This window comes from Mandrillus leucophaeus, unplaced genomic scaffold (genome assembly GCF_000951045.1).
Source record: "Mandrillus leucophaeus isolate KB7577 unplaced genomic scaffold, Mleu.le_1.0 Scaffold916, whole genome shotgun sequence".
Lineage (NCBI taxonomy): Eukaryota > Metazoa > Chordata > Mammalia > Primates > Cercopithecidae > Mandrillus > Mandrillus leucophaeus.
This window is the reverse complement of record NW_012109986.1, coordinates 1,363,217-1,390,764: the sequence shown is the minus strand read 5'-3', so window position 1 is coordinate 1,390,764 and position 27,548 is coordinate 1,363,217. Positions and strand designations below refer to the sequence as shown.

The 27,548-nt window shown below is 35.1% G+C and overlaps 1 protein-coding gene across 1 annotated transcript in view; it reads right to left on the bottom strand.

The window, feature by feature from the left end:
• Window positions 1-27,548, bottom strand: part of NBEA (neurobeachin) — a gene marked incomplete at its 3' end in the record, with an annotated part of 753,742 nt that overhangs the window by 234,622 nt on the left and 491,572 nt on the right. The window contains exon 39 of the mRNA XM_011969865.1: window positions 5,252-5,376. Coding sequence (XP_011825255.1) covers window positions 5,252-5,376 — 125 coding nt within the window. The remainder of the gene's footprint in view (window positions 1-5,251; window positions 5,377-27,548) is intronic.

Genomic DNA, 27,548 nt, shown 5'->3' with positions numbered 1-27,548 from the left:
TTTCATTCATTTGATCTTCAATCACTGATACCCTTTCTTCCAGTTGATCGAGTCAGTTACTGATGCTTGTGCATTTGTCACGTAGTTCTCGTGTCACGGTTTTCATCTCTATCAGGTCATTTAAGGACTTCTCTACATTGGTTATTCCAGTTAGCCATTTGTCAAATCTTTTTTCAAGGTCTTTTAGTTTCTTTCCGCAGGGTTTGTAGTTCCTCCTTTAGCTCTGAGAAGTTTGATGGTCTGAAGCCTTGTTCTCTTAACTCATCAAAGTCATTCTCCATCCAGCTTTGTTCTGTTGCTGGTGAGGAGCTGCGTTCCTTTGGAGGGGGAGAGGCGCTCTGATTTTTAGAATTTCCAGCTTTTCTGCACTGCTTTTTCCCCATCTTTGTGATTTTATATACCTTTGGTGTCTGATGGTGGTGACGTACAGATGGGGTTTTGGTGTGGATGTTCTTTCTATTTGTTAGTTTTCCTTGTAACATTCAAGACCCTCAGCTGCAGGTTTGTTGGAGTTTGCTTGAGGTCCACTCCAGGCCCTGTTTGCCTGCGTATCAGCAGCACAGGCTGCAGAAGAGTGAATACTGTTGAACAGCAAATGTTGCTGTCTCATCGTTCCTCTGGAAGCTTCATCTCAGAGGTGTACCCAGCCTTGTGAGATGTGAGGTGTCAGTCTGCACCTAGTGGGGGATGTCTCCCAGTTAGGCTACTCGGGGGTCAGGGACCCACTTGAGCAGGCAGTCTGTCTGTTCTCAGATCTCAAACTCCATGCTGGGGGATCCACTACTCTCTTCAAAGCTGTCAGACGGGACATTTACATCTGTAGAGGTTTCTGCTGCTTTTTGTTTGGCTATGCCCTTTCCTCAGAGGTGGGGTCTACAGAGGCAGGCAGGCCTCCTTGAGCTGTGGTGGGCTCCACCCAGTTCGAGCTTCCCGGCCGCTTTGTTTACCTACTTAAGCCTCAGCAATGGTGGGCACCCCTCCCCCAGCCTCGCTGCTGCCTTTCAGTTAGATCTCAGGCTGCTGCGCTAGCAATGAGGGAGGCTCTGTGGGTGTGGGTCCCTCTGAGCCAAGCATGGGATATAATCTCCTCTTGTGCCATTTGCTAAGACCCTTGGTAAAGCGCAGTATTAGGGTGGGAGTGACCCGATTTTCCAGGTGTTGTGTGTCAAGGTTTCCCTTGTCTAGGAAAGGGAATTCCCTTCCCCCTTGTGCTTCCTGGGTGAGGTGATGCCTCACCGTGCTTTGGCTCTCGCTCGTTGGGCTGCACCCACTGTTCTGTACCCACTGTCCAACACACCCCAGTGAGATGAACCCAGTACCTCAGTTGGAAATGCAGAAATCACCCATCTTCTGTGTCGCTCATGCTGGGAGCTGGAGGCGGGAGCTGTTCCTGTTTGGCCATCTTGGAACCCTAAAGGGAACTATCGCTATTTTTTTTTTTAACTTTTACATGGATGTCCTGGAAATTTGTATATATAAAATCTTTATATAAAATACACGAAATCTGTTTTCTTTCTTTTTTTTTGAGTCTTTTTTTTTTTTTTTTTGAAACTAAGCTTTCCACTCTTCCCACAATATGATATTGTTTTTCAGATTTTCCAAATAAAACTGCGGTGAATATTTTAAAATAGTTTTTCTTCCCCTCTTTTGAGTCATTTTGTTGGGTCAAGTCCCCAGATGGGGAATTGCTGGGTCAAAGATTATCAGCATTTTTGAGGCTCTTGATGTGCATTGGCAAAATGTTTTGCAAAGGACTTGTTTCCAGCAATCCTCATTTACATTGTTTTAGCAACATACATGAGATTCTTTTTATTTTTTTACTGCAAACCCACTAACAGTGAATATTACAAGAAAAAGGTTTCTGAGCTCATTTACAATGGATAAATGATTTCTTCTGTACTTTTTAAAAAAATCACTTTCACTTTTAATTCAAGTTGCCGGGATAAAATTTTAAAAAAATCTGAAATAATTTCAAACTAATAGAAACATTTCAAATATAGTACAAAACCCCTATTTTTATCCTTATCTAGGTTTTCCCAATATTAACAAAATCTACTCCCCCCACTCCACTCCTGTACATATCCATTATCACTAATCTTTTGAAAACCTTTTAAGAAGTTGCAGGTATGGTACCCTATTACCCCTAACTACTCCACTGTATTTCTCAGAACAAGAACATTCCTGTGTAAGCACCATCGACCCTCCAACTTTGGAAGTTAGCATTGATAACAATACTGCCATCCAGATCATGGACCCCAGTCAAATTTTACCAACTGCAATCATCTAGAAAAATGTGCTGTAAGGCTGGGCACCATGGCTCATGCGTATAATTCCAGCACTTTGGGAAGCCAAGGTGGGTGGATTGCCTGAGGTCAGGAGTTCGAGACCAGCCTGGCGAACATAGTGAAACCCCATCACTACTGAAAATACAAAAGAGTTAGCCAGCATGGTGGCAGGCGCTTGTAATCCCAGCAGGAGAATGACTTGAACCCTGGAGGCAAAGATTGAAGTGAGCTGAGATCGTGCCATTGCACTCCAGCCTGGGCAACAAGAGTGAAATTCTGTCACAAACAAACAATTAACAACAACAAAAAAAAGTGCTGTAATAATCTATCTTGTCTTTTTTGGCCTTCTCCAGTTTGGAATATTTTCTCAGTCTTTGGAATATTTTCTCAGTCTTTCCTTATGTTTTGGGTCCTTGGCAGTACAAAATCTGTTTTGAATTAAGGTTTTCAACATTTACTGGATTAAGTGCTTTGTAATAATTATTGACATTTACTTCCTATTTCTTCTGAAGAGATATTTTTGATATAGGTTAGAGTGCACATTAAGAGGCAGGAAGAAGGCACAATACTAAATTTCTCTCATCAATTTGTGATTCTTCCCTCTACTTCTATATATAGATCACTCCAGGGAGAGCTTCCCCCTCACCTTCTCTACATCCTCTGTATTTACTCCCAACTCTCCACTCAGTTCTAAAGTCCACAGTCTTGTGAACTGTGATGAAGGTTACAGGAGAATCATTTTTGGAGATAAAATTGCTTTAGTTCTCTTTAGTCTTCCACTCCCTGACCTTAGAATGACCATGGAGTAACTCCAATAGTATCATGTAGATTCCCTGAATATTGTATAGTATAGATGTGTCATCTTTGTTTTTAATAGGTATAATAAAAACATACTCCTATTTTCTTTTATAAAATAACACAACTCAAGAGGGATAGATAATAGGTTCTGAAAGTTGCTGATGATCCAGATGGAAAATTCATAAATACTGTATTTTAAAATATAGTACACATAAAGAATATTTAGTATCACTTACACCTCTATCTATTTCAAAATTAGGGTATTTTTTTTTACTTTAGGTTCATTAACAATAGTTACTATTTTATTAAAATATGACTATCAGTTTGAAAAAGATTTTATTTAAAGATTTTAAATTTTGTTTCTTACAGGCTTTGACACTGGTTTATTAGGAATTATTTTACAAATTAAACACACAAAGTATTCACTTTTAAGAAGAAATACAAACATTTTTCTTAAAAAAGCCTTTCTTAAAAGTAATCTGTAGACTGTGGAATGTAGTATAATATGAATTCTACACAATTAAAGCTTTGGCAACTCAGTATCACTAATGATATCACTGTAGCATAACCTCTGTTACAAATTGTCTTTATATGTTTCTACTTTCAAATAAGATAAATTCAGGATTAATTGGTAAAAAAAGTCTAAATTATTGGTTAAATGAAATGAAGTTTTAATAATTTTAAGCTCATATTATAAAACATGCCACTACTAAGTAGGCAGATATTTCTAAGATTCTCTCCTACAGGATCATAATGATAACTTATTTTAAGTTGGTATCAAATCCTTAGAGGGCTATTATCCTTAGGTGCTATTTTTAGTTATTCAAAGACGACAAAGTATAATTTTTTTCCAGCATATTTTTTCTATAGTTACTTTTACTGTATAAAGTTTCTGTGTAACTTTTATCTTAGGTGTAACAGTTTCATACAAAATCCTTATCTATTTCTTAATGATATTTTGAGGCTTATTACGTTATAGCAATTCATAGCTTACTGGGACAAGAAATTTTAAAAGCTTTGCACATTTTGTCTTTTTATTGTTTCCCTGTTCAATTCATTAAGAACATGAATAGTATTACATGATATAAACTATGATTTGATATAATGCCATTTATCAACTATAGTAAATTTTTAAAACAGATGGCTCACTTAGTACTCCCAAATAAATGAAAATTAATACAATAAAATACGAGTAATTGAAGAACAAAAGTGGATAACAAGTACATGGACAGTGTTCATTACTGGTATTTCCTTAGTGAATGTGGTTTATAAAATTCTGATATGCCCCATCAAACTTAAACTTGTTACAGCACTGAAAAATGGGCAAGTAGACCAAATGTTCCTAAGTATATTTCTTAGCAGAAAGCAATCTAAAGTAGCAGCATTTTTATTAAACTACAAAAATATTTTGATATTTATGATTTATTGTACAATTTATAAAGAACAAATTAGGGTACAGTTCTATTGTAGTGTGATAATTAATGATACTGTAAGTAGGAGACCATCTTCTTCAGACTTGTAGTCCATTGGAGAACTGGAAATTTAAATTGGCAGCTTATAACAAGATTTTAAATTATATTTTATTAAACTGAAAGGAATAGGTGGGATGAAAACAAAATATCATATAAAGAGGTTATTAATAAAATATTTTTTGTTATATATACAATATGTATATGCATACACAAACATATACTCACTGTATACATATGTATACATATTACATGTGTATATGTATATTAATGAAGTATATGTAAGTGTGTACACAGAAACAAATTTATACATAAAATATATAGGTCTGAGTACAGGATCAGGGTCATTTTTTTATTTACTATGAGTCTTGGTCATCAAAGTTTGAAAGACACTGAAAAAGAAATTAATTTTATTCTTGTTTTAGGATATATGAAAGGGATGTTAGTTAATACCTATGTGAAGTCCATTTATCTCTTAAAAAGAAGTTGAAGGCTATAAAAAGATATCTAGCCTGAGAAATAATGGGTTGATTAACAGTAACCTAAATGATGCTGAAGGATAAAGGAGAACAAAATATTTCTGACTCATGATATGGAGAACATTAGATACTAGTGAAAAAAAAAAAAAAAGGAATTCTCAAACACAAGGAGTTACCTCACATCCAGAAGTATTTTTGTGGAAGAAGCATTGGTACTAACCATATTCTATTGCAGCTTTGAGCAATGCCTCAGCATGAGTGGAGCCAAATGCATTGCGAACAAATCGTCTCCTTCGACGAAGATCATCTTCCCAGTAATCCAAACGCCAGAAATCATGCAATTGGCTAAGAGTAGAGGGAAAAAAAGTAATCCCTATTAATAACAATGTATAACTGGAAATACATTTTTCTATAAAATTGAAGTTATTTTGTTGGTCTCATTGAAAAATTAAGATAATGTGTATATATATATAAAAAAAATATATACACACACATACACAAATACAAGTGTGAAATATACATATATATATATTCCCTCTACAACTGAAAAAGACTTAAAATAAAAACATTCTTATATTTCAGGCATTATACCACTCAGCTCTGCTTTTTATTTTTTAAATTTTCTTATTTCCACTAAAAGCATTAATCATGTGGAGTTTAGTAACAAATGCAACATCAAATTATAAGTATTAATGGTACAGTTTGTTTCTTTTACACTATTTTTAACAAGGGTTGTAAATCACAGAATACACCTCACTACAAATAGTTTACAATTTAATGACCATGGTTTCTTAGTAGGCTGAATTAAGAAGTATAAAATATTGCCCACTTGGATTTGGTGGAAAAATGATTAAAATAATGCACTGAAATATTCATTGAAATAATTCCCCACTGCCCACAGCAACCTGAGAAAAATGCAATTTTATCCATTATTAATAATACTGAATTAGAGCTGCAAAAATTTCCAGTATGTGGTAATTGTCTTGGTAAATTATTATTCTAATGCTAATAGAGTTCTTGGATGATTTTACAGCTTTCAACTAATATAAACCATTAATAGCCATGGCCAACATTGGCCATCACTGTCTTTTATACTCCAAACCGATACTAAAAATCCAGGAGATATTTCAGAAATGATGTAAATAGGCCCATTATATAGCCAATGAAATATTTTGTGATAATGATACAATTTTTGTTTTTAGTTTAATTTCAGTAAACCCACTGCTTAAGAAGTCAATTTTTATAATATTCTAATTTTCCAGAGCAGCAGTATTCATAAAAACATATAAAATACTTTCCTAGAAGATTTCACTTCATTAATTATTTTGATATTTTACTGTAGAAGAACACTTTAAGTCTGATTAAGGCAGGACCTATGTATGTTTTGCTCATCATTATATTTCTAGCACAATGTCTGGCACACAGCATGTTTTTACTAAATATTCACTGAATTAATGAAAACATTTTTTTAATTTCAAAAAAATCTATGGATTTTTTCAATGTCTGGCCATTGAGAAAAATAATTTCATTTTGAAAGGCATTTTAGATTTTATGGCTATATAATTTTTTATCTATAATTTCATTATAAAAACCTGATAGTATAAAGGGCATATAAAAAGAACTAAAATTGTAAGTCTTTAAAGTATACTTTAATGCACTTATTTTTCCTGTACATCATAATTATAACTTAATTCTTCTGTTAAATAATGATTACTTGATGAATAATAGTAATAAATAGTATATCTCTCTAATTTAAAATAGGATGATTTCTATCCTTACAAATACAAACTAACCCCAGTAATTTAAGGAAGACCATGCTAAAATCAGGCTATATTGATTTTCAGTAAGATTATGTTAAAATTAAGTAACTGAATTCACCAAAAGCGGTCAGAGATCTAATGTTACCTAAAATTTCTAGCCCTAGACATAGTGTTCCCTATTCTTCTGTAAGGGCAGCTGAACAGTTCTGGAAAGGATATATAAAACAAACATAAGAAGACTCTGAAGACCTGAACCATACAAATTCTAGAAGATGACACTGGAAAAACTCTTCTAGACATTGGCTTAGGCAAAGACTTCGTGACCAAGAACCCAGAAGCAAATGTAACAAAAAAAGGATAAATAGATGGGACTTAATTAAACTACAAAGCTTCCTTTCGCACAGTAAAAGAATCAGTAAACAGACAGTGGGAGAAAATTTTCATAATCTATACATTGGGCAAAAGGAATCCAAACAAATCAGCAAGAACAAAACAAACAATCCCATTGAAAAGTGGGCTAAGGACATGAATAGGCAATTCTCAAAATAAGATATACAAATGGCCAACAAACCTATGAAAGAATGCTCAATATCATTAATTATCAGGGAAATGCAAATCAAAACCACAATGCAATACCACTTCGCTCCTCCAAGAATGAACATAATCAAAAAAATAAAAATAAATAGATGTTGGTGTGGATGTGGTGAGAATGTAAACATTTTACGCTGTTGGTAGGAATGTAAACTGGTATAACCACAATGAAAAACAGTGTGGAGATTCCTTTAAGAACGAAAAGTAGATCCACCATCTGATCCAGCAATCCCACTCCTGGGTATCTACTCAGAGGAAAAGAATTCATTATACAAAAAAGATAGTTGCACACAAATGTTTATAGTAGCACAATTTGCAATTGCAAAAATATGAAACCAGCCCAAATACCCATCAGTCAATGAGTGGATAAAGAAAATGTTATATATATACACACACGTATATATACACACATATATACATATATATGTACACACACATACTTTGGGGACTCAGGGGAAAGGGTGGGAGGTGGCTGAGAAATAAAAGACTACACATTGGGTATAGGGTACGCTGCTCAGGTGATGGGTGCACCAAAATCTCAGAAATCACCACTTATAGAACTTATTCACATAACCAAATACCGCCTGTTCCCCAGAAACCTATTAAAATAAATTTTAAAAAAGAGAAGACTCTGAAAGGTGAGAGAAAGTAGACTGACTAAGGACCTCAGGACCTAAGGAACAACATATGATGAGTCCTTTTTGCTTCATATATCCCACACTTGGAAGCAAAGAGGTCAACAGCCCAGATAGATAAATGAGTGCAGACAAAAAAAAAAAAAAAAAAAAAGCCCCGGCAAAAGCCTGTTCCCTCTAGTCAAAGGACGAGAAAAGAGCAGATTAGCAAGATGGAAAACTTTTAGACAACTGCTATACTCCAGCCAAACATCACAGAAAAATTGCATCCCCACCTGACCTACACCAGCAAAGGATGGCTGTGAAGCCCAGACATGTACCCTCATGAAGGTGTAATGAGATACCCAACACCCTTGCTGGGTGTTATCGGAGACCACCAAGTAGGCAGCCAGGACTTCATCTCTGCTGGCTGGTAACAAGGTGCCCCACTCACATGGAGTCAGTGGAGACCATGTGGAGAGGTTGGCTTTCCACTTCCCATTGGATAGTAATGGGGCATCCCTCCCCCTCCCCACTAGGGTAGTGTCAGCGGAAGCCTACTGCAGAGTCAGGACTTCCACTGCTGACAAACAACAATGAGGCCAGCCCACCAGTGGACATCACATGGGGACCGGGAACTCCCACCCCCATCAAGCAGTATAAAAAGAGCCCCTGACTCACTGGGTTTCAATGGATGACAAGTGAAGAACTTAGATTTCTACTACCATGTAGCAGATATAAGACAGTGTCCCCTCTTCCAGATGAAGCATGTTATAGAAAGTCTAAATAGAAGGTTTAAATAAAATAAATTATCTCAGAAAAAAATAAGAAAAGGTCCAGGTTTCAATCTAAAATCACTTGTCATACCAAGAACCTGGAAAATCTCCAAGGGTATGCAAAAAGATCACCCCAAAATGCCAACATTGAAATGGTGAAGAATTTAAAGCAGCCATGATTGACAATATGCTTCAATATGCAATTATGAAAATATTTGAAATGAATGAAAAAAAATAGCCTTAGCAAAGAAATAGAAACTCTCAGAAAAGAAACAGAAGATGTAAGGAAGAACCAAATGGAAGTTTTTGAACTGACATTATATAATAACCAAAATAAAAGCTCAGTAGATGTGCTCAACAGCAGAATGGAAGGGACAGAGGGAGGAATCACTTAATTCGAAGACAGGATAATAGAAATTATGCAATCCAGATAACAGAAGGAAATAGATGAAAAAGTGAACAGAGCCTTAGGGATCTGTGGAGCACAACATTTAGCATTTGTGTCACTGGAATCCTAGAAGGAGAGGAGAAAGTAGGCAGAGTCGAAACAATGTCTGAAAAAATAATGGCGGAAAACTTTCTAAATTTGGCAAAAACATAAATGTACAGATTTAAGTAGCTGACTGAACTCCAAACTAAATCCAAGGAAGTCCATGCTGAGACACATCATAATTAAATTTCTGGAAACTGAGGGCAAAGAAAGTCTAAAGAGCAGCCAGAGAAAAATGGCATCTCATTTCTAGAAGTAAAACAATTAGAATGACAACATATTTCACACCAGAAACAATGATGACCAGAGGAAGTGGCAAAATACTTTTTAGGTGCTAAAAGAAAAGAACTGTCAACCCCAAATCCTATAGCCAATGAAGACACCTCCAGGAATAACAAGTGAATACGTCTTTAGATGAAGTAAAAGCCAGAATATTTATTGCCATCAGATGTAGTCTAAAAGAAAGGCTATAGGCAGTTCTGTAAACATGAGGGAAGTAATAGAAGAAACACTGAAACATTAGGGAGGAAGAAAGAACACAATAAGCAAAATATGACTATCTATAATAGGCTTTCCTTTTCCTCTTGAGTTTTCTAAATCATGTTTTACTGTTGAAACACAAATTGTAACACTGATGTGGTTCTAAGTGTATTTACTGGTAATATTTAGGATAAATATATTATAAATGGGGGGAGGCAAAGGGATGTGAAGGGACGTAAAGTGTCTATATTTCACATGGACTGATAGAATGATAGCACCAGTAGACTGATAAGGCTATGCATAAAAAATGTAATACTTAGAGCAAACACTAAAAAAGTTACACAAAGGGATATATTAAGAAATGTAGATAAATCAAAACAGAATTCTAAAAAATGACCAAGTCACCCACAGGAAGGCAGAAAAAGAAAACCTCTTGATTTAAAAAAGAATTCTCAAGGGAAAACAAAAAGAACACAGAACTGAATGAAAATCACAATAAGAAATATCAACACTTGTTGGACACAACCAAAGTAGGACTGAAAGGGTAATCTATAGTATTAAATGCATATATTAGAAAAGAAGAAACATTTAAAATCAGTAGTATAAATTCTCACCTTTAGAATACATAAAAGGCAAGTAGAAGAAAGGAAACAATAAAAGAAGCAGAAATCAATAAAAATCAGTGAAACAAAACAAAAACAATGGAGAAAAATTAACAAAACAAAGAGCTGTTTCTCTGAAACAAATCGGTAACACTGACACACCTCTAAAAAGACTGACAAAGAAAAAAAGAGTAGACACAAATTATCAATATTAGGAATGAAAAAGAGGGTATCATTACTGACTCTGAAGACATCAAAAGAACGAGTGGATACTGTGAAAGACTCTACATACATAAATTTGACAACTTAGAAGAAATGGACCAAAAAAAACACAAATGACCACAACTCACCCAATGTGAAAAAGATAACATGAACATCTCTGTAACAGGAAATTTAAGATGTTTACTCCCCTCTCCCCAAATCTCCAGGCTGAGATAGTTTCACTGAAGGATTTTATTAAACATTTAAAGAAGAATTAACTCCAATTATACATAATCTCTTCCAGAAGACAGAAGAGGAAGATACATTTCTCAATAATTATTATAGCTAATATCACCTTGATACAAAAACCAAAAACAATACAAAAGAAGAAAACTACAGACCAATAAACATCCTTTATACAGACAAAAAAATCCTTAAGAATCAATGTAGTATTTACATTAACAGCTGAGAAGAAAAATCACATGATCATATTAGTCATTATAAAAGGTATTTGACAAAATTTAGCAACGATTCACAATTTTAGAAAAGTTCAGGAAAACAGGAATAAATGGCAATTTCTTCAACTCGATAAAAGTATCGACAAAAAACTATAGCTAACTTTATACGTAAGAGTGAAAGACTGAATGTTCTCCACCTAAAACTGGGAATAAGGCAAAGATGTCTGCTGTTACCACTCTTACTCAACAGGGTACTGAAATTTCTAGCCAATGCAGTGAGGCAAAAGAGAGGAAATAAGGGGAATATAAATAGAAAAAGAGGAAATAAAATTGTCCCTATATGCAGATAACAATGATTGTCTATGTAAAAAATCATGCAAAATCTGTCAAACACTCCTGGAACTAATGACTGAGGTAAGCAAGGTCACAAGATGCAAGATAGACACACAAATAATAATTCTATTTCTATATACTAGCAGTGAATATGTGGACACAAAAAATTACAATCACTAAATGGAAAGATAATTGGCTATACCCTATTATACTGTGGGACCTGACGGAGGAGTCCTATTACTTTTTTAGACTGCACCTCAGGTTATTCTGGGTTTTAGTCCTTCCGATATCTATATACAGAGTTGTGTGTTGTTCCTTGGCACTTCTGTGCTCTTCTTTTCATATTTTTTTTGGGGGTGGGGGTAGATATTAAGCCCAACATTCACATTATTTAAAAAATGTGGCACTCATAATTAACCAATGGATGAGTTTTACAGATTCACAAAACTGAAATGGTCTACAAAATTTTATGGGGATATGTACATATGTATTTTTGAGGGAAAAGTCTAGAGTTTTATTACATTTTTCTAAAAGTAGTTTCTAATACAGAAACGTTCAGAAACACTGTTATTAGTATAGTTTGAACGTTTGTGTCCAAAATTCGTATGTTGAAATCCTTACCTCCAAGGTGATGGTATGATGTGCTGGGGCTTTGGGGAAAGTAATTAGGTCATGAGAGAAGAGCCCTTGTGAATAGGATTAGTGCTCTTATCAGATAAGCTCAAGGGAGCTTGTTTGCCCCCTCCATGATGTGAGGACACAGGGAGAAGGCACTGTTCTATGAACCAGGAGGTGGGGCCCTCATCAAACACCAAATCTACTGGTATTTTGATCCCAGACTTCTCACTTCTAGAACTGCGAGAAATAAATTTCTGTTGTTCATAAGCTACCTAGTTTATGGACCAGGTTAAGCATCTCTAATCTGAAAATCCAAAATGTTACAAAATCCAAAATTTTTGAGTGCTGACAAGATGCCGTAAGTGGAAAATTCCACATGTAAGTACTTAACACAAACTGTGTTTCACTGTTTCATGTACAAAATTATTAAAAATATTATATAAACTCTTTAGGCCATGTGTATAAGGCATATATATGAAACATAGACAATTGTGTGTTTTTTTTTCTTTTTTGGTGGAGTCTCGTCTCTGTCACCCAGGCTAGAGTGCAATGGCATGATCTTGGCTCACTGCAACCTCCGCCTCCCATGTTCAAGTGATTCTCCTGCCTCAGGCTCCCGAGGAGCTGGGACTACAGGCTCATGCCACCACACCTGGCTAATTTTTGTATTTTAGTAGAAATGGGGTTTCACCATGTTGGCCAGGCTGGTCTCAAACTCCTGACCTCAGGTGATCCGCCCTCCTCAGCCTCCCAAAGTGCTGGAATTACAGGCATGAGCCACCATGCCTGGCCGACAACTGTTTTTAAACTTGGGTTCCATCCTCAAGATATCCCATTATGTATATGCAAATATTCCAAAATCTGAAAAAAATCCTAAATTCAAAACACTCTGGTTCCAAGTGTTTCAGATAAGGAATACTCGGCCTGTATTTTGTTATAGCAGCCTCAATGAACTAAAACATAGAGTAAACAAATAATACTCTCCTTATACCCTCATTTTTCTGATAATATTGTTTACCACCAAGTCATGAATCATGAGAGATTTTTCTACTGTAGAATAGTATGTTCATAAAAGGCTTATGTTCCAACACCATTATATATGGCATCTGTGCCAGGTTACCAATCTAGGATATCATCATCTGTTTTCTGTTCAAACTCCTTCTCATCTATTTCTTTCCATCCTTCCTTCTATGGTTTTCATTCAAAAATATATTTATTGAGCATCTGTTTTGTGTTAGGCAATATTCTCAGTGGTGAGCATATATTCTTGTGGTAAAACAACATCATGCATTTCTCTTCCTTTCATTCTCACATGTATTTCACTCTATTTTCCTACTGAAATTCATAAATATACAAGCACATAGTTTTTTCTGTTTATTTAGGGAAACTGCTCCTGCATCACTCCTTTTAGTATTTCAACATAATAAGTTATTCTTCTGCCATTTTCTTCTGCAACATGAGTCACTATGGAAAAAACAACAGAAAATACTCTAATAATAATGTCTTTAAGAGTAACACATAACAATATCAACATTAAATGTAAATGGGCTAAATGCTCCAATTAAAAGACAAAGACTAGCAAATTGGATAAAGAGTTAAGACCCATCAGTGTGCTGTATTCAGGAGAGCCATCTCACATGCAGAGACACACAGAGTCTCAAAATAAAGGGATGGAAGAAGACCTACCAAGCAAATGGAAAACAAAAGAAAGCAGGGGTTGCAATCCTAGTCTCTGATAAAACAGATTTTAAACCAACAAAGATCAAAAGAGACAAAGAAGGCCATTACATAATGGTAAAGGGATCATTTCAACAAGAAGAGCTAACTATCCTAAATATATACGCACCCAATACAGGAGCACCCAGATTCATAAAGCAAGTCCTTGGAGATCTATAAAGAGACTTAGACTCCCACACAATAATAATGGGAGACTTTAACACCCCACTGTCAACATTAGACAGATCAATGAAACAGAAAGTTAAAAAGGATATCCAGGAAATGAACTCAGCTCTGCACCAAGTGAACCTAACAGACATCTACAGAACTCTCCACCCCAAATCAACAGAATACACAATCTTCTCAGCACTGCATCGCACTTATTCCAAAATTGACCACATAGTTGGAAGTAAAGCACTCCCCAGCAAATGTAAAAGAACAGAAATTATAACAAACTGTCTCTCAGACCACAGTGCAATCAAACATATCTGACAAAGGGCTAATATCCAGAATCTACAAAGAACTTAAACAAATTTACAAGAAAAAATGAAACAACCCCATCAAAAAGTGGGCAAAGCATATGAACAGACACTTCTCAAAGGAAGACATTTAAGCAGTCAACAGACTCATGAAAAAATGCTCATTATCACTGGCCATCAGAGAAATGCAAATCAAAATCACAATGAGATACCATCTCACACCAGTGAGAATGGCGATCATTAAAAAGTCAGGAAACAACAGGTGCTGGAGAGGATGTGGAGAAATAGGAACGCTTTTACAGTGTTGCTGGGACTGTAAACTAGTTCAACAACTGTAGAAGACAGTGTGGCGATTCCTCAAGGATCTAGAACTAGAAGTACCATTTGACCCAGCCATCCCATTCCTGGGCATATACCCAAAGGATTATAAATCATGCTGCTATAAAGACACATGCACACGTATGTTTACTGCATAAGCACTATTCACAATAGCAAAGACTTGGAACCAACCCAAATGTCCATCAATGATAGACTAAATTAAGAAAATGTGGCATATATACACCATGGAATACTATGCAGCGATAAAAAAGAATGAGTTCATGTACTTTGTAGGGACATGGATGCAGCTGGAAACCATCATTCTGAGCAAACTATCACAAGGACAGAAAACCAAGCACCGCATGTTCTCACTCATAGGTGGGAACTGAACAATGAGAACACTTGCCCACAGGATGGGGAACACACACTGGGGCCTGTTGTGGGGTGTGGGGAGCGGGGAGGGATAGCATTAGGAGATATACTTAATGTAAATGATGAGTTAACGAGTGCAGCACACCAACATGGCACATGTATACATATGTAACAAACCTGCACATTGTGCACATGTACCCTAGAACTTAAAGTATAATAAAAAAAGAGTAACTGTAGATGTGACTATTATTAATAATTTGTAAGCATGATCAGAACTTCATGTTATCCTATTATATATCTATTTAGTCAGTATAATCTGATTGCTCTGAGAGTTTCAATGAATGTCCTCAGTTTGGTATATAAAAGCATTTCTTTTCATGAAGAAGGGCTAATTTAGATTTCTTGTATTTGGAGAGTACCCTGTTGAACAGACAGGAGCCACCTGTGCTACTGTCTCCACAGTTGCACTGGTAGTCATGCTATACTGAAGTCTGTTTGGATTTGTTAGCTTATACATTTATTGTCTCATGCATGATACCTCCAATGATGTGAACTAGGAAGGTGAGTGTGATATCATATGCTTTCTTTTAAGTAGTTTATTTTTTGGTCTTTATAACTTTGTGCCATTAATGACTAAATTATACAGAAACATTGAGCATCATATGTATATTTTGTTCATGAGTGTGGTTATATGAGAACAGTGTACTATGGCAAGAAAAGAACATATGAACAGTCAATAATTAATGAAGGGAAGATTTCCAATTAGGTTGTATTATGGTAATTAATGTTATTATTGATATAATGATGTTCATTAACTGTAACTTGGTTTTATTTTTAGATAAATAGGGTTTAGACACTCATAGTTTCCTCAATAACATTTTTGACAATTGTATTTTCAACTTATGAGCATGCACTTGATTTTCCTTAAAGCCCCTTGGACCCCCAGGAATGGTTCCCCTTTATAAGCTACAGAGAAAACTGAATTTACCTGGTGAAGCACTACTGAAAATGTTAATTGGTTATTTAATATGTAGTAACAAAAACTATCCAACAGAACAGAGGAAAGAGTGAAATAAACAAAGGAATATTTTACTAAATATACACATAAAATACATGAGAAACAGAAATTCCCTTTGGCTACAAGAGTTAAGTGATAATCACTGAGGTCAGGACTTCCGTACATGAATTCTAATCCCACCAAGATTAAACAAAAACGTTAAGTACTGAGAGTTACCAATGGTTATCCTCTCCTTGTTCTACACACATTTTAAAATTGTACTTTTCTATCACTTTGAACTTAATCATGTTGATGTGACCTCCTCCAGCTAATAAAATGTGAGCAGAAATGAGACATTTCCAGACAAAAACTTTAAGAGCCAATATACAATTTGCAATATTCCCTTCCTACCATTTTAGTGATCAAGAAAATAGGCCAATATTTACTGAGAGCTTTCTGTGTTCTAGGTACCTTTCTAATCATTACACACATATCTACTGACTACTCAACTAGTTTTCATTAATCCTTTTGAGATAGGTACTATTATTAATTCATTGCACAGATGAAGAAATGGAAGCACAGAGTGGTTAAGTAATGTGCCCAAGATCATACAACTAGTTGGTGGCTGAATGTGTCCTCAGGCAGTCTGACTTCCTTGCTTATGCTGCACCGCTTCTCACTGTAAAGAAAGCAACCAGGAAAATGGACTATCTTAAGGATACTACATTGACAGCACCAGCATAGCCGTTTCCTGCCTCTCTACAACCAGTACTAATTACTCTGGATAAACAGTGATAACTATAAAATATGTAGAGTACTGTATGTGTAATGTCTATGTTTATTCATTAGTCAATGAATACTAATTGCACAAATCTATGAGCCAAGCCATAGACTAAATACGAGGCATGCACACTAGGTAAATATCAGCATAATTCTAGTCTTTATGCAGCTTTCAGTCTATTTCATAATAAAAACAAACTTATAGTTAAAATTTTTGACAAATTGAAGGAAAGAGGTGAGACAAAGTAATGAAAATGGGGGAACCCACTTACTGCACAGGTGAATGTATAAGTATCCATATGAGAATACACTAATGAAACATGATTACAAAATATGTTGAAAAGACACAGTCTATATTTACTGGCACTGTTCTCCACCATAAGAAAGGTCATCACTCTTTCATTTAACATGTCTTGTGTCCTGTTGGATGTATTCCCAGTGATAGATAGTACCGCAATGCTGTGTGTTTGTGCATGTATGTGTGCATACACACAAAATCTCTTACCTATAATATGTATCTATATACATACTAGCGGACTTCAAAAAGTTTGTGGGAAATGTGTATTATGAAAACATTATGCATGGATTTCAAATTTTTTGCACCAAAATAAACTTGTACTAACTTGCTACATGTCTGAACAGGATATAGTAAGGCACTAAGAAAGATAAGACATCAGTTTGAACAAAACCCCTCTCAGAGCAACATAAGTCCTGCTAAAACCGAACTAAGAACAAGTACCAAATTTATGGTAAAGTTTGGGTGGAAGAATGATAAAATCATTGATGGTTAAAAAAAAGTTCATGGAAACAATTAAAGAAAGCAGAAGCTTACAAATAAAAAACTTGTATTATCCCCTTCTTTTCACAAGTGTTGATGGATGACTTTTTAAAGAGACAAGCCAAATGTGGTGGCTCATGCCTGTAATCCCAGCACTTTGGGAGGTTGAGATGGGAGGATTGTTTGAGCCCAAGAGTTCAAGACCAGCCTGGATAACATGTTATGACCCTGTATCTACAAAAACTAAAAAAAAAAAAAAAATTAGCAGGGCATGGTGGCACATGCCTGTGGTCCCAGCTATTCAGGAGGTGAGGCAGGAGGATAGCTTGTACCCAGGAGGTCAAGGTTTACAATGAGCTGTGTTTGCACCACTGCACTCCAGCCTAGGCAACAAAGCACAACTCTGTCTCAAAAAAAAAAAGAAGAGACAAGATAATGTTGAAGATGAAGCTTGCAGAGGCACAGGCAAATCATCTACAACAATTTATGAAAAAAAATTAACCTTGCTTGTACCCTAATTGAAGAGGACCAATGATTAATAGCACACACAATAACCAATACTATAGAAATCTCAACTGGTTCAGCTTACACAATTCTAACTGAGAAATTAAAATTAAGCAAATTTTCCACTGGATGGGTGCCAAAATCAATGCACCCATATCAGCTGCATATGAGAGCAGAGCTTTCAACAGAAATTTTAAACAAGTAGGATAAAGACCTTGAAGTATTTCTTTGAACAACTGTAACAGGAGATAAAACTTACTATCCTAAAAACAGCACAATCAAAGCAATGGCTACCAAGAGGTGGAAGTGGTCCAGTCAAAGCAAAAGTGAACTGGTCAAGAGCAAAGGTCATGGTAACTGTTTTGTGGGCTGCTCAAGGCATTTTGCTTGCTGGCTTTCTGGAGAACCAAAGAATGATAGTATCTGCTTATTGTGAGAGTGTGTTGAGAAAGTCAGCTAAAGCTTTAGCAGAAAAATGCCCAGGAAAGCTTCATCAGAGAGTCCTCTGACATGACAATGTTCCTGCTCATACCCTCATCAAACAAGTGCAATTTTCAAAGAGTTTCTATGGGAAATCAGCAGGCATGCACCATGCAGTCTTGATTTGGCTCCCTGTAACTTCTTTTTGTTTCCTAATCTTAAAAAGTTTGTAAAGGGTACCCTTCTCTTCAGTTAATAATGTAAAAAAGACTATACTGACATGTTAAATTCCAAGACCCTCAGTTCTTTAGGGATGGATTAAATGGCTGGTATTACTTACAAAAGTGTCCTGAACTTGATGGCATTTATGTTGAGAGATAAAGTTTATATTTCTTTATTCCTATCTTTTAATTCCATTTTTCTGTGAAACTTTTGAAGTCCCCACTTACATCTGATATATATCTCAAGCCATTACTACTATTCTGATTCTTGCCTATGTATTACTGAGCACTTCTTTCAAGGTCTTCTTTCTCTGATACTCAGGGTTGTGTATTATTATATGGTTATTATATCAATTTACATTGCAAATTAATTGGTGAAGTTCCTGAAAAATGCATCCTTCCTGCCTTTAGGAAGTATACTTTCACATTCTGACACTGTAAAGTTATGGCTCAGACAGTCAAATCCTAGTTTTTAGTTCAATGTTTTAAAGCCAGGCTAATTTGTTCCTTCTCCGTGTGACTGCTAAACACGGAATGAAAGATAGGATTCTGTAATCAGAATTGTAAATACATCACTGAGCTGCATTTCAACTTTTTGTTTATATCCCCATTTATTTCCGTGCATATCAGTAGGATATAGTTATTATTAATGATGATTCTTGATAAATTCTCTGAAACATTTTGGATTCACACTAGAGGAAGACAATAAATGCCAGTATCAAATCGAACAGGATCCCCAATTAATAATAATGAAACTTTAGGCAAAAAAGCATGAATATAATTAAAGGTTAGATTGTATAAGCTATACTTAATAATTAGAAAAGTTTGTTATCAACCAAATCAAATAAAGACATGAAAAAAGACAGTGGGTAGGAAAGTAACATTTTGTCTAAAATTTTAATTCCAGTATGTGTTTCTTTTACTACTTTGTTAAGCTGCAGCCCTCTCTACACTTCCCCCTTTGTAGTTTCTGCTACCTTCTGCCTCCCTTTTCCCCTGTATTGCCCACTGCAGCAATAATATATTTTACTTCTCGGCATCACTTTTACTCCAAATTTACTTATTTATCAGAAAGAGAAAAAGGTAGAGCCATTTGGTTAAAGTAAGATAACTTACTATTAGTTACATAATATGCAAAAAAAAAAATCTAGGCGAAAAATACACTATACAAGTAAACACTCACAGTGAATATCATGTTAATGTTACACAGTAGTTTTTTTAACTTTTAAGTTCAGGGGTACGTGTGCGGGTTTGGTACACAGGTAAACTTGTGTCATTGAGGTTTGTTGTACGGATTATTTCATCATCCAGGTATTAAGCCTAGTACCCAGCAGTTATTTTTCCTGGTCCCCTCTGTCCCCCCACCCTCCACTCTCAGATAGGCCCCAGTGTGTGTTGTTTCCCTCTATGTGTCCATGTGTTCTCATCATTCAGCTTCCACTTACCAGTGAGAACATGTGGTGTTTCATTTTCTGTTCCTGTTAGTTTGCTAAGGATAATGGCCTCCAGCTCCATCAACATACCCGCAAAGGACAGGATCTTATTCTTTTTTATGGAAGCATTGTATTCCATGGTGTATACGTACCACATTTTCTTTATCCAGCCTATCACTGATGGGTATTTAGGTTGATTCCATATCTTTCCTATTGTGAATAGTGCTGCAATGAACATACACATGCATGTCTTTATAACAGAATGATTTATATTCCTTTGGGTATATACCCAGTAATGGGATTGCTGGATCTAATGGTATTTCTGCCTTCGGGTTTTTCAGGAATTGCCACACTGTCTTCCACACTGGTCGAACTGACTGACACTCCCACGAACAGTGCACAAGTGTTCCCTTTCCTCTACTACCTCAACAGCATCTGTTGTTTTTGACTTTTGAATAATAGCCATATTCTGACTGGTGTGAGATGGTGTCTCATTGTGGTATTCATTTGCATTTCTCCTATGATCAGTGATGTTGAACTTTTTTTCATATGATTGTTGGACACATATATGTCTTCTTTTGAAAAGTGTTCATGCTCTTTGCCCACTTTTTAATTGGGTTGTTTTTTGCTTGTAAATTTAAGTTCCTAAAAGATACTGGATGAGACCTTTGTCAGATGCATAGTTTGCAAAAATTTTCTTCCATTCTGTAAATTGTCTGTTTAGTCTATTGACAGTTTCTTCTGCTCTGCAGAAGCTCTTTAAAAAGATCCCATTAGTCAATTTTTGCTTTTGTTGGAATTACTTTGGTGTCTTCATCATGAAATCTTTGTCCACACCTATGTCCTGAACTGTATTGCCTAGCCTGTCTTCCAGGGTTTTAATAGTTTTGGGTTTTACATTTAAGTCTTTAATCCATCTTGAGTTTATTTTTGTATATGGTATAAGGAAGGGGTCCAGTTTCAACCTTCTGCATATGGCTAGCCACTTATCGCAGCACCAAATTTATTGAATAAGAAATCCTTTCTCCATTGCTTCCTTTTGTCAGGTTGGTCAAAGATCAAATAGTTGTAGGTATCTGGTCTTATTTCTGGGTTCTGTATTCTGTTCCATTGGTCTACGTGTGTTTTTGTATCCACCATACTGTTTTGGTTACTGTAGCCCTGTAGTATATTTTGAAGTTGGGTAGTGTGATGCCTCCAGCTTTATTCTTTTTGCTTATGATTGCATTGGCTATTTGGGCTTTTTTTGGTCCTATATGAATTTTAAAATAGTTTTTTCTAGTTCTGTGAAAAATCTCAATGGTAGGTTAATAGGAATAGCATTAAAACTATAAATTGTTTTGGTCAATATGGCCATTTTAATGATATCCATTCTTCCTATCCATGAGCATGGAATGTTTTTCCAATTATTTGCGTCATCTCTGATTTCTTTGAGCAGTGGTTTGTAGGTCTCCTCATAGAGATCTTTCACCTCCCTAGTTAGCTGTATTCCTAGGTACTTGATTCTTTTTGTGGCAACTGTGAATGGGAGTTCATTCCTGATTTGGCTCTCCGGCTTGACTGTTGATGATGTACAGCAATGCTAGTGATTTCAATGTTATGCAGTAATTTTTAAAGGGTGAAGTGTATTTATACCAGAAACGTTAAAGTGGATGGATACGTCTTTTTGATAAACGGCAGAGCAAATCATTCAAGAGGAAATCTTCATTCTGTCCTTAAAATAATCATATCAGAGGCTTATAGCCTTTTTTTTGGAACGATGCAGAAAGGTCTTCTAAGAGTATAAGATGTCATTATATTTGATTCTTTAATCTGGGTTTTATTTTATTTTGCTTTCTTCAGGAAAAGCAGTATTTTAAGAACAAAAAATACTTAGCTGTTGCTTTTTGTCTCTTGGTTATCACTCCCTATAAGCCTAGTTTTCTGGTGTCTGAAGGAATAAAGTAGTTTTATAGTCTTTAAGGGATAATTTCAATGTGATAACCACAAATAGAAAAAAATAGGCTGGGTACAGGGGCTCATGCTTGTAATCCCAGCACTGTGGGAGGCTGAGGCAGGTGGACTGCTGGAGGTCAGGAGTTTGAGACCAGTCTGGCCAACATGGTGAAACCCTGTCTCTATTGAAAAAACACAAAAATTAAACAGGTGTCGTGGTGGGTGCCTGTAATCCCAGCCACTTGGGAGGCTGAGGCAGGAGAACTGCTTGAACCTGGGAGGCAGAGGGTGCAGTGAGCTGAGATTACACCACTGCACTCCAGCCTCGGCAACAGAGTGAGACCCTGTGTCAAAAAAACAAACAAACAAAACCCCATAGACATCTGGTCAGGTTCTGTATGCAACTGTAAGACATAAAAGCAGGCATTTTAAGTGTGTCGTCCAGGAAACTGAGCTCAACTCTCACAAAATATTTATTCACCATGTTGATAAAATCTGAATTTCAGCTAAAGGAGGAGGAATAAAATTAACAATTGAGTGTTCAGACAGAGCAGTAGAGTTGTGGTTCTTGAGCTTTCCTTAATCTATGACTAAGAGGAAGAGCCACCCCACTAGAGCACTACCAACTGATTTCTTGTGGTGGTTAAAGTTCTTAAAGGTCACCAGGTATGATCCTACAGAAAAGATCTGACAGAAACTTGGGTGGGATTGGAGACCATTATTCTAAGTGAAGTAACTCAGGAATGGAAAAGCAAACATCATATGTTCTCACTCATAAGTGAAATTGGGTACAGTGTACACTGCTCAGGTGATGGATGCACCAAAATCTCGGAAATCACCACTAAGAACTTATTCATGTAACCAAACACCACCTGTTCCCCCAAAACCTATTGAAATAAATTAAAAAAAAAAAAAGATTTGGCTGAGGTGAATGGAAGGTTTTAAAGGTGAAACATTTGAGGAAAAATTTAGTACAATGAGTATATTTTTTCACTTTAACATGAAGGAAAAAAGTGGTTCCAAATATTAAACAAGAAGGCAGGGCTGGAGAGTAAAAAAGAGAAATAATTTGTTTTTAGCTTTATTCAGTAAGCTCTCTATTACCACAAATGTGAAATTGCATTTTCACTCTTTGCATCTTTAACAAGCTCTTCTTCTGACTCAGCTTTTTCTTTTTCTTTTTCTTTTTTTTTTTTTTTCTGGGGATGGCGGGGGCAGGAATAGCATACAGACCTTTTTAGAGCTCATATACACTCTTTTTCTTTTCTGCCGGTAGAGCTAGACTCTCAGTTTACAGCAATCTTACGGCCAAGATAATTACTTTAATCTTAATTAACAAAATTATAAAATTACTTGTGAAATATCTAATTCCATTGAGCAATTACCACACTTGGAAGAAAGTAGGCATTCTTTCATCTTAGTAATTACTGCTATATTGAATTGAATAGGCTTACATGTTCTTAGAAATTGTAATTAAAAATTCTTCCCCATAAGACTTCAAAATTTGATTACTGTTAGAAATCCCACAGAAAAGGACTTACTTTGAGATGAATATCCTTAAATGTGAAATTGTACAATTGTCAATTATTTTTGAAACTACGTCTATCACTGCAAAATCAGTTTTTAAAATCTCATAAAATATTTTATATTAAAGATGTCTTATTAGCTATGTCACATTTATAAGCCTGGTATTAAAATTGTTAAGTTCATGATTTTTACTACAGAAATTATCTAAACCTCAGGTCTTTCATTCACAAAACAGGGAAAAATAAAATCGATTCTGTAAAACTGATAGAAGGAATATATGTAAAGTGTTTAGCTCAGTGCCTGGCACATATAAGTAAGCAGCAGTAGCAGCAGCAGCAGCAGCATGAGACAGTCTACTAAGATATGGGTTTAAATCCCAGCCCTGCCACCTGCTAGGTAAATGACAACTTCTCTGAGTATTCATTTCTCATTCATATGGATGCAATAGTTCTTATAATGCTCTTTTCCTAGTGCTTGCCATGAGTCCACCAACAAATAGTAATTACATCAACTGTCACACAGACTAAAGTGCATGTATTTTTCCATTTCTATTTCTACAATATGTTTCCAAAAAATCCAGATTTGTTTCTTTTCAAACATAACAATTTTTAATGCAACATTTACCGAAGTGATAGAAATACTGAAGTAAATTTCCTATCCTGCTTCTCAGGGTCCACAGAGTGCCCTCTTTCCAGCATCATCTCTCCTACTGCATTATTCAGAATCTTTACTCCCTTCTGACGGTTTCCTCCAGTCTTTTGTTGTTCATTCCTAGTTCTATGCTCTTCCTCTCATTTAAATTTTAATGCTTATCGAATTGGCAATTAATTGTGTATTCTTCTTTGCTATGTTTCTAATATTTATTTTGTATCACATGCCATTTCTTTCTCTAAAATACTGTTGCTTGTAAATTTGGCAATTAATCATTGTACTGTTCTTTTTTTGGATCTCAACTGTTCATTTAATGCCTCATGCATTTATACCTTGACACTCTTACTAGATTGTAAGCAACAAGAGATCAGGATATTCGTCTCATGCAGCTGTGTAACCCTATAGTACTTATAACAGTGTTTGTAAATAATAGGCAGCTATTATTATTTGTTATTAATCATATAAACATTAATAAATAACTATTTCAAATAAAATATTTAAATACAATTTAAGTAATTTTATTCTAAATAATTTTTTTATTTATTAATATTTGTTAATGTGATTGCTCTCTCACAGTTTTTTCATATAATAAAAGTAGTCATAAATTTTAAAACAAACTATGACAGAGACTAGTCTTCAAAGGCAGAGGAAAGCTACTAAGTATCAAACATGCTTATGGATTTTAACAAAATCATGTATGTCCTATTTTGCTTCTCCACCAAGTGAGGTGGAAGTAGTTATGAAACTACTGATAATGGAACTAAAAGTATCACTTTTTGAGAAGCTTATCATTCTTTAATAGGAGGGAATTATTTGCCAGTAACACTATTAGCCCTAAAAGGAAAATACAACATAGTAAATTAAGAACATGGTGACAATTTAGTCTGCCTTTGTGAAGTTTGCTTTAGGCTATGTAATCATCTCAGTAATTAAATGCAATCTGGCCTATTTGTATTTGATTTTTTCTCATATTTATGAGGCATGCCAAAGAAAAATGTTTCCATCCCACCAAAAAGTTATCAAACACATCTGCTTTTAAGCTAATTAAAAAGTGTACTTGTTTTACAATTAACTTCCTATTTACAAAAGCTCTTAACTTGGCTAAAGTTTTCAATTTTGTGTCCATTCAGAAAACAATCAAACTCTCCACGCTCTGTACTTCAGTTTTTTTTCCTATAAATGTCAGTCCTAAAAAATATAAGCCATTTTCAAAGTAATTTTCTCTCCCTGACTTATATTTGCCACATTAAGACTATTATAATAATAAAAGAACAAGAGCCGCTATTTCAGTATCCATAGAGTAATCTTTTGTTATATTTTTTCTTCCAAATTCTCACTAATGTGGAAAAGTATTTTTAAAAATGGCATTCACAGTAGAGAAATGATTTTGTACTTATTTAAAAACTGATATTTAAAGATAACATTTAATTTTGAACTCATTTTTACTATTCAGGTATAAAATGTTTTTCTAAAGATCAGCATAACAGATGTGTTTATATAATTTAAACATATTTAAGTATTTACTTCAAGATTTATATCTATTATTGCAATTATATTTAAATTAAATTTTATATTAAAATGTCTGAAATATTTTCTTGTTCACCTTTTGAAGTGGTTTTAAACTATTTCCCCAATTTAGATAATTATCAGAATTTTGCTTATTTTGACTCAATATCCAAAATTTAAATAGTTCATGTAAAATTAATAATGATAACATGTTAATACAAACCCAAGATTTTGTACACAGGTTACACAACCTATAATTACAGATGGACAGCTGCACTCTAATCAATTTCGTTATTTCCTCTTTCACATAAAGGAGGCTTATGTTTTTAAAACAATGGCATATAACGTGACTAGAAAACTCAGCACACACTTCACAACTCACTAATCCATAACCCATTGATTTGACCTTTAATGGAAGTTTTTTCCTAATTCTAAATACAAATAATGAGCATAAAATGATGTACATTTAGCTGATAATAAACGACCTCTGCCTTCCCTAAAAGTACATTCTTTTCAAAGCAACAGACAGATCTTATTGATTCTGGACTATTTAAAGATGGCAATGACCCTCTGTAAAACAGCTAGAAGATTTTCTCTTACAGATGTCTTAAGATAGAGCAATAGAGGGTATAACAAATGCTTTAGAATACATTTAGGAAGATGTGATTAACTCACTTTAGGGATTCTGGTGAAGTTTTCCACAATAGTGGAAATCTGAAGTAAACAAAACTGTTTACTGTTTTGGTACTCAACATTTCCTAAATTCATTTGACCACACACTATTTTATTTAAGTAACACTTATTGACAGCCCTTTGATTATACTTTGGAATGTGTTGTCAGGGAGATGGTGATTCTTCACTTAAAAATATCATTTACTATGAGTCAGGGTCTGTTAAGCGTATTAGAACAGTCATGCCACCTCCTACTGCTCATGAAGGCAGAGGTCTTTTCTGTCTTACCATTGCTCTCTTCCCGTTGCTCAGAAATAGTGCTTGTTACAGTGTTTTTGAGTGACTACCATGCTCTAGCAACTGTGCTAGGAGTTAATACAGTAAAGATTAGTAAGGAGTATTTTCTACTTAAAAGCTTACAGTAGTGTGGAGAGGAGAACAAATAGATAAATAATTACAATGTAATGTAATCAATGTTTGAATAAAGTGCTTTGAGGGCACATGTGAAGGAATGATGAATTCCGCTGGGGCAAAAAGAGATAGATGATGTTAGAAATGAGCCTTTAATGATAAAAAGGGATGTGCCACGTGGACGAGGAAAGCACGGCTACTTACCTCGGAGTACAGCCACACTGAAAAAGAATGAGCCTAAAAACCATCAACTCCCATAAAAACAATGGTTTCTCAGTGATTTTCTCCTAACATAGGAGTGCTCCACAAATGGATAAATGAATTTTGGTTGAGACTGTGATTGCCTTGGTCATCCCATAGTCTGAATCCCATTCCAACATTTCCAGAGAACATTCCAGATTATAAATTCCAGACTACAAATGGAATAACACAGAAAAATTTATTGTGGATTGAGGCAGTAAGGGGAGGGAGGGTTGAATCAGATTTTATAGAGGTCCCAGGCCTGCTTAAAGTATTTTTCTATCATCTTGGATAATGTGAGCTCTAAGATTCTTTCCCCTACTTTTTCTCTCAAGGTTGTGGTATAATCCTAAAAATATGTATTTAATTTTTCTTGCTCTGAGAAAAAGTAGGGCATATTAGATGTCTCTTTTCTTTTTTGCGATTCTCAATAAGATAATTTTTCTGAGTAACAAATATGAGCCAGGTACTACATTATATCCCTTAAACATATAAACATATAATTCTTACAATAGTTCTGTGATATATGTTTTATTTTTTTTATTTTTTTAAATTAATTTATTATTATTATTATACTTTAAGTTCTAGGGTACATGTGCATAACGTGCAGGTTTGTTACATATGTATACTTGTG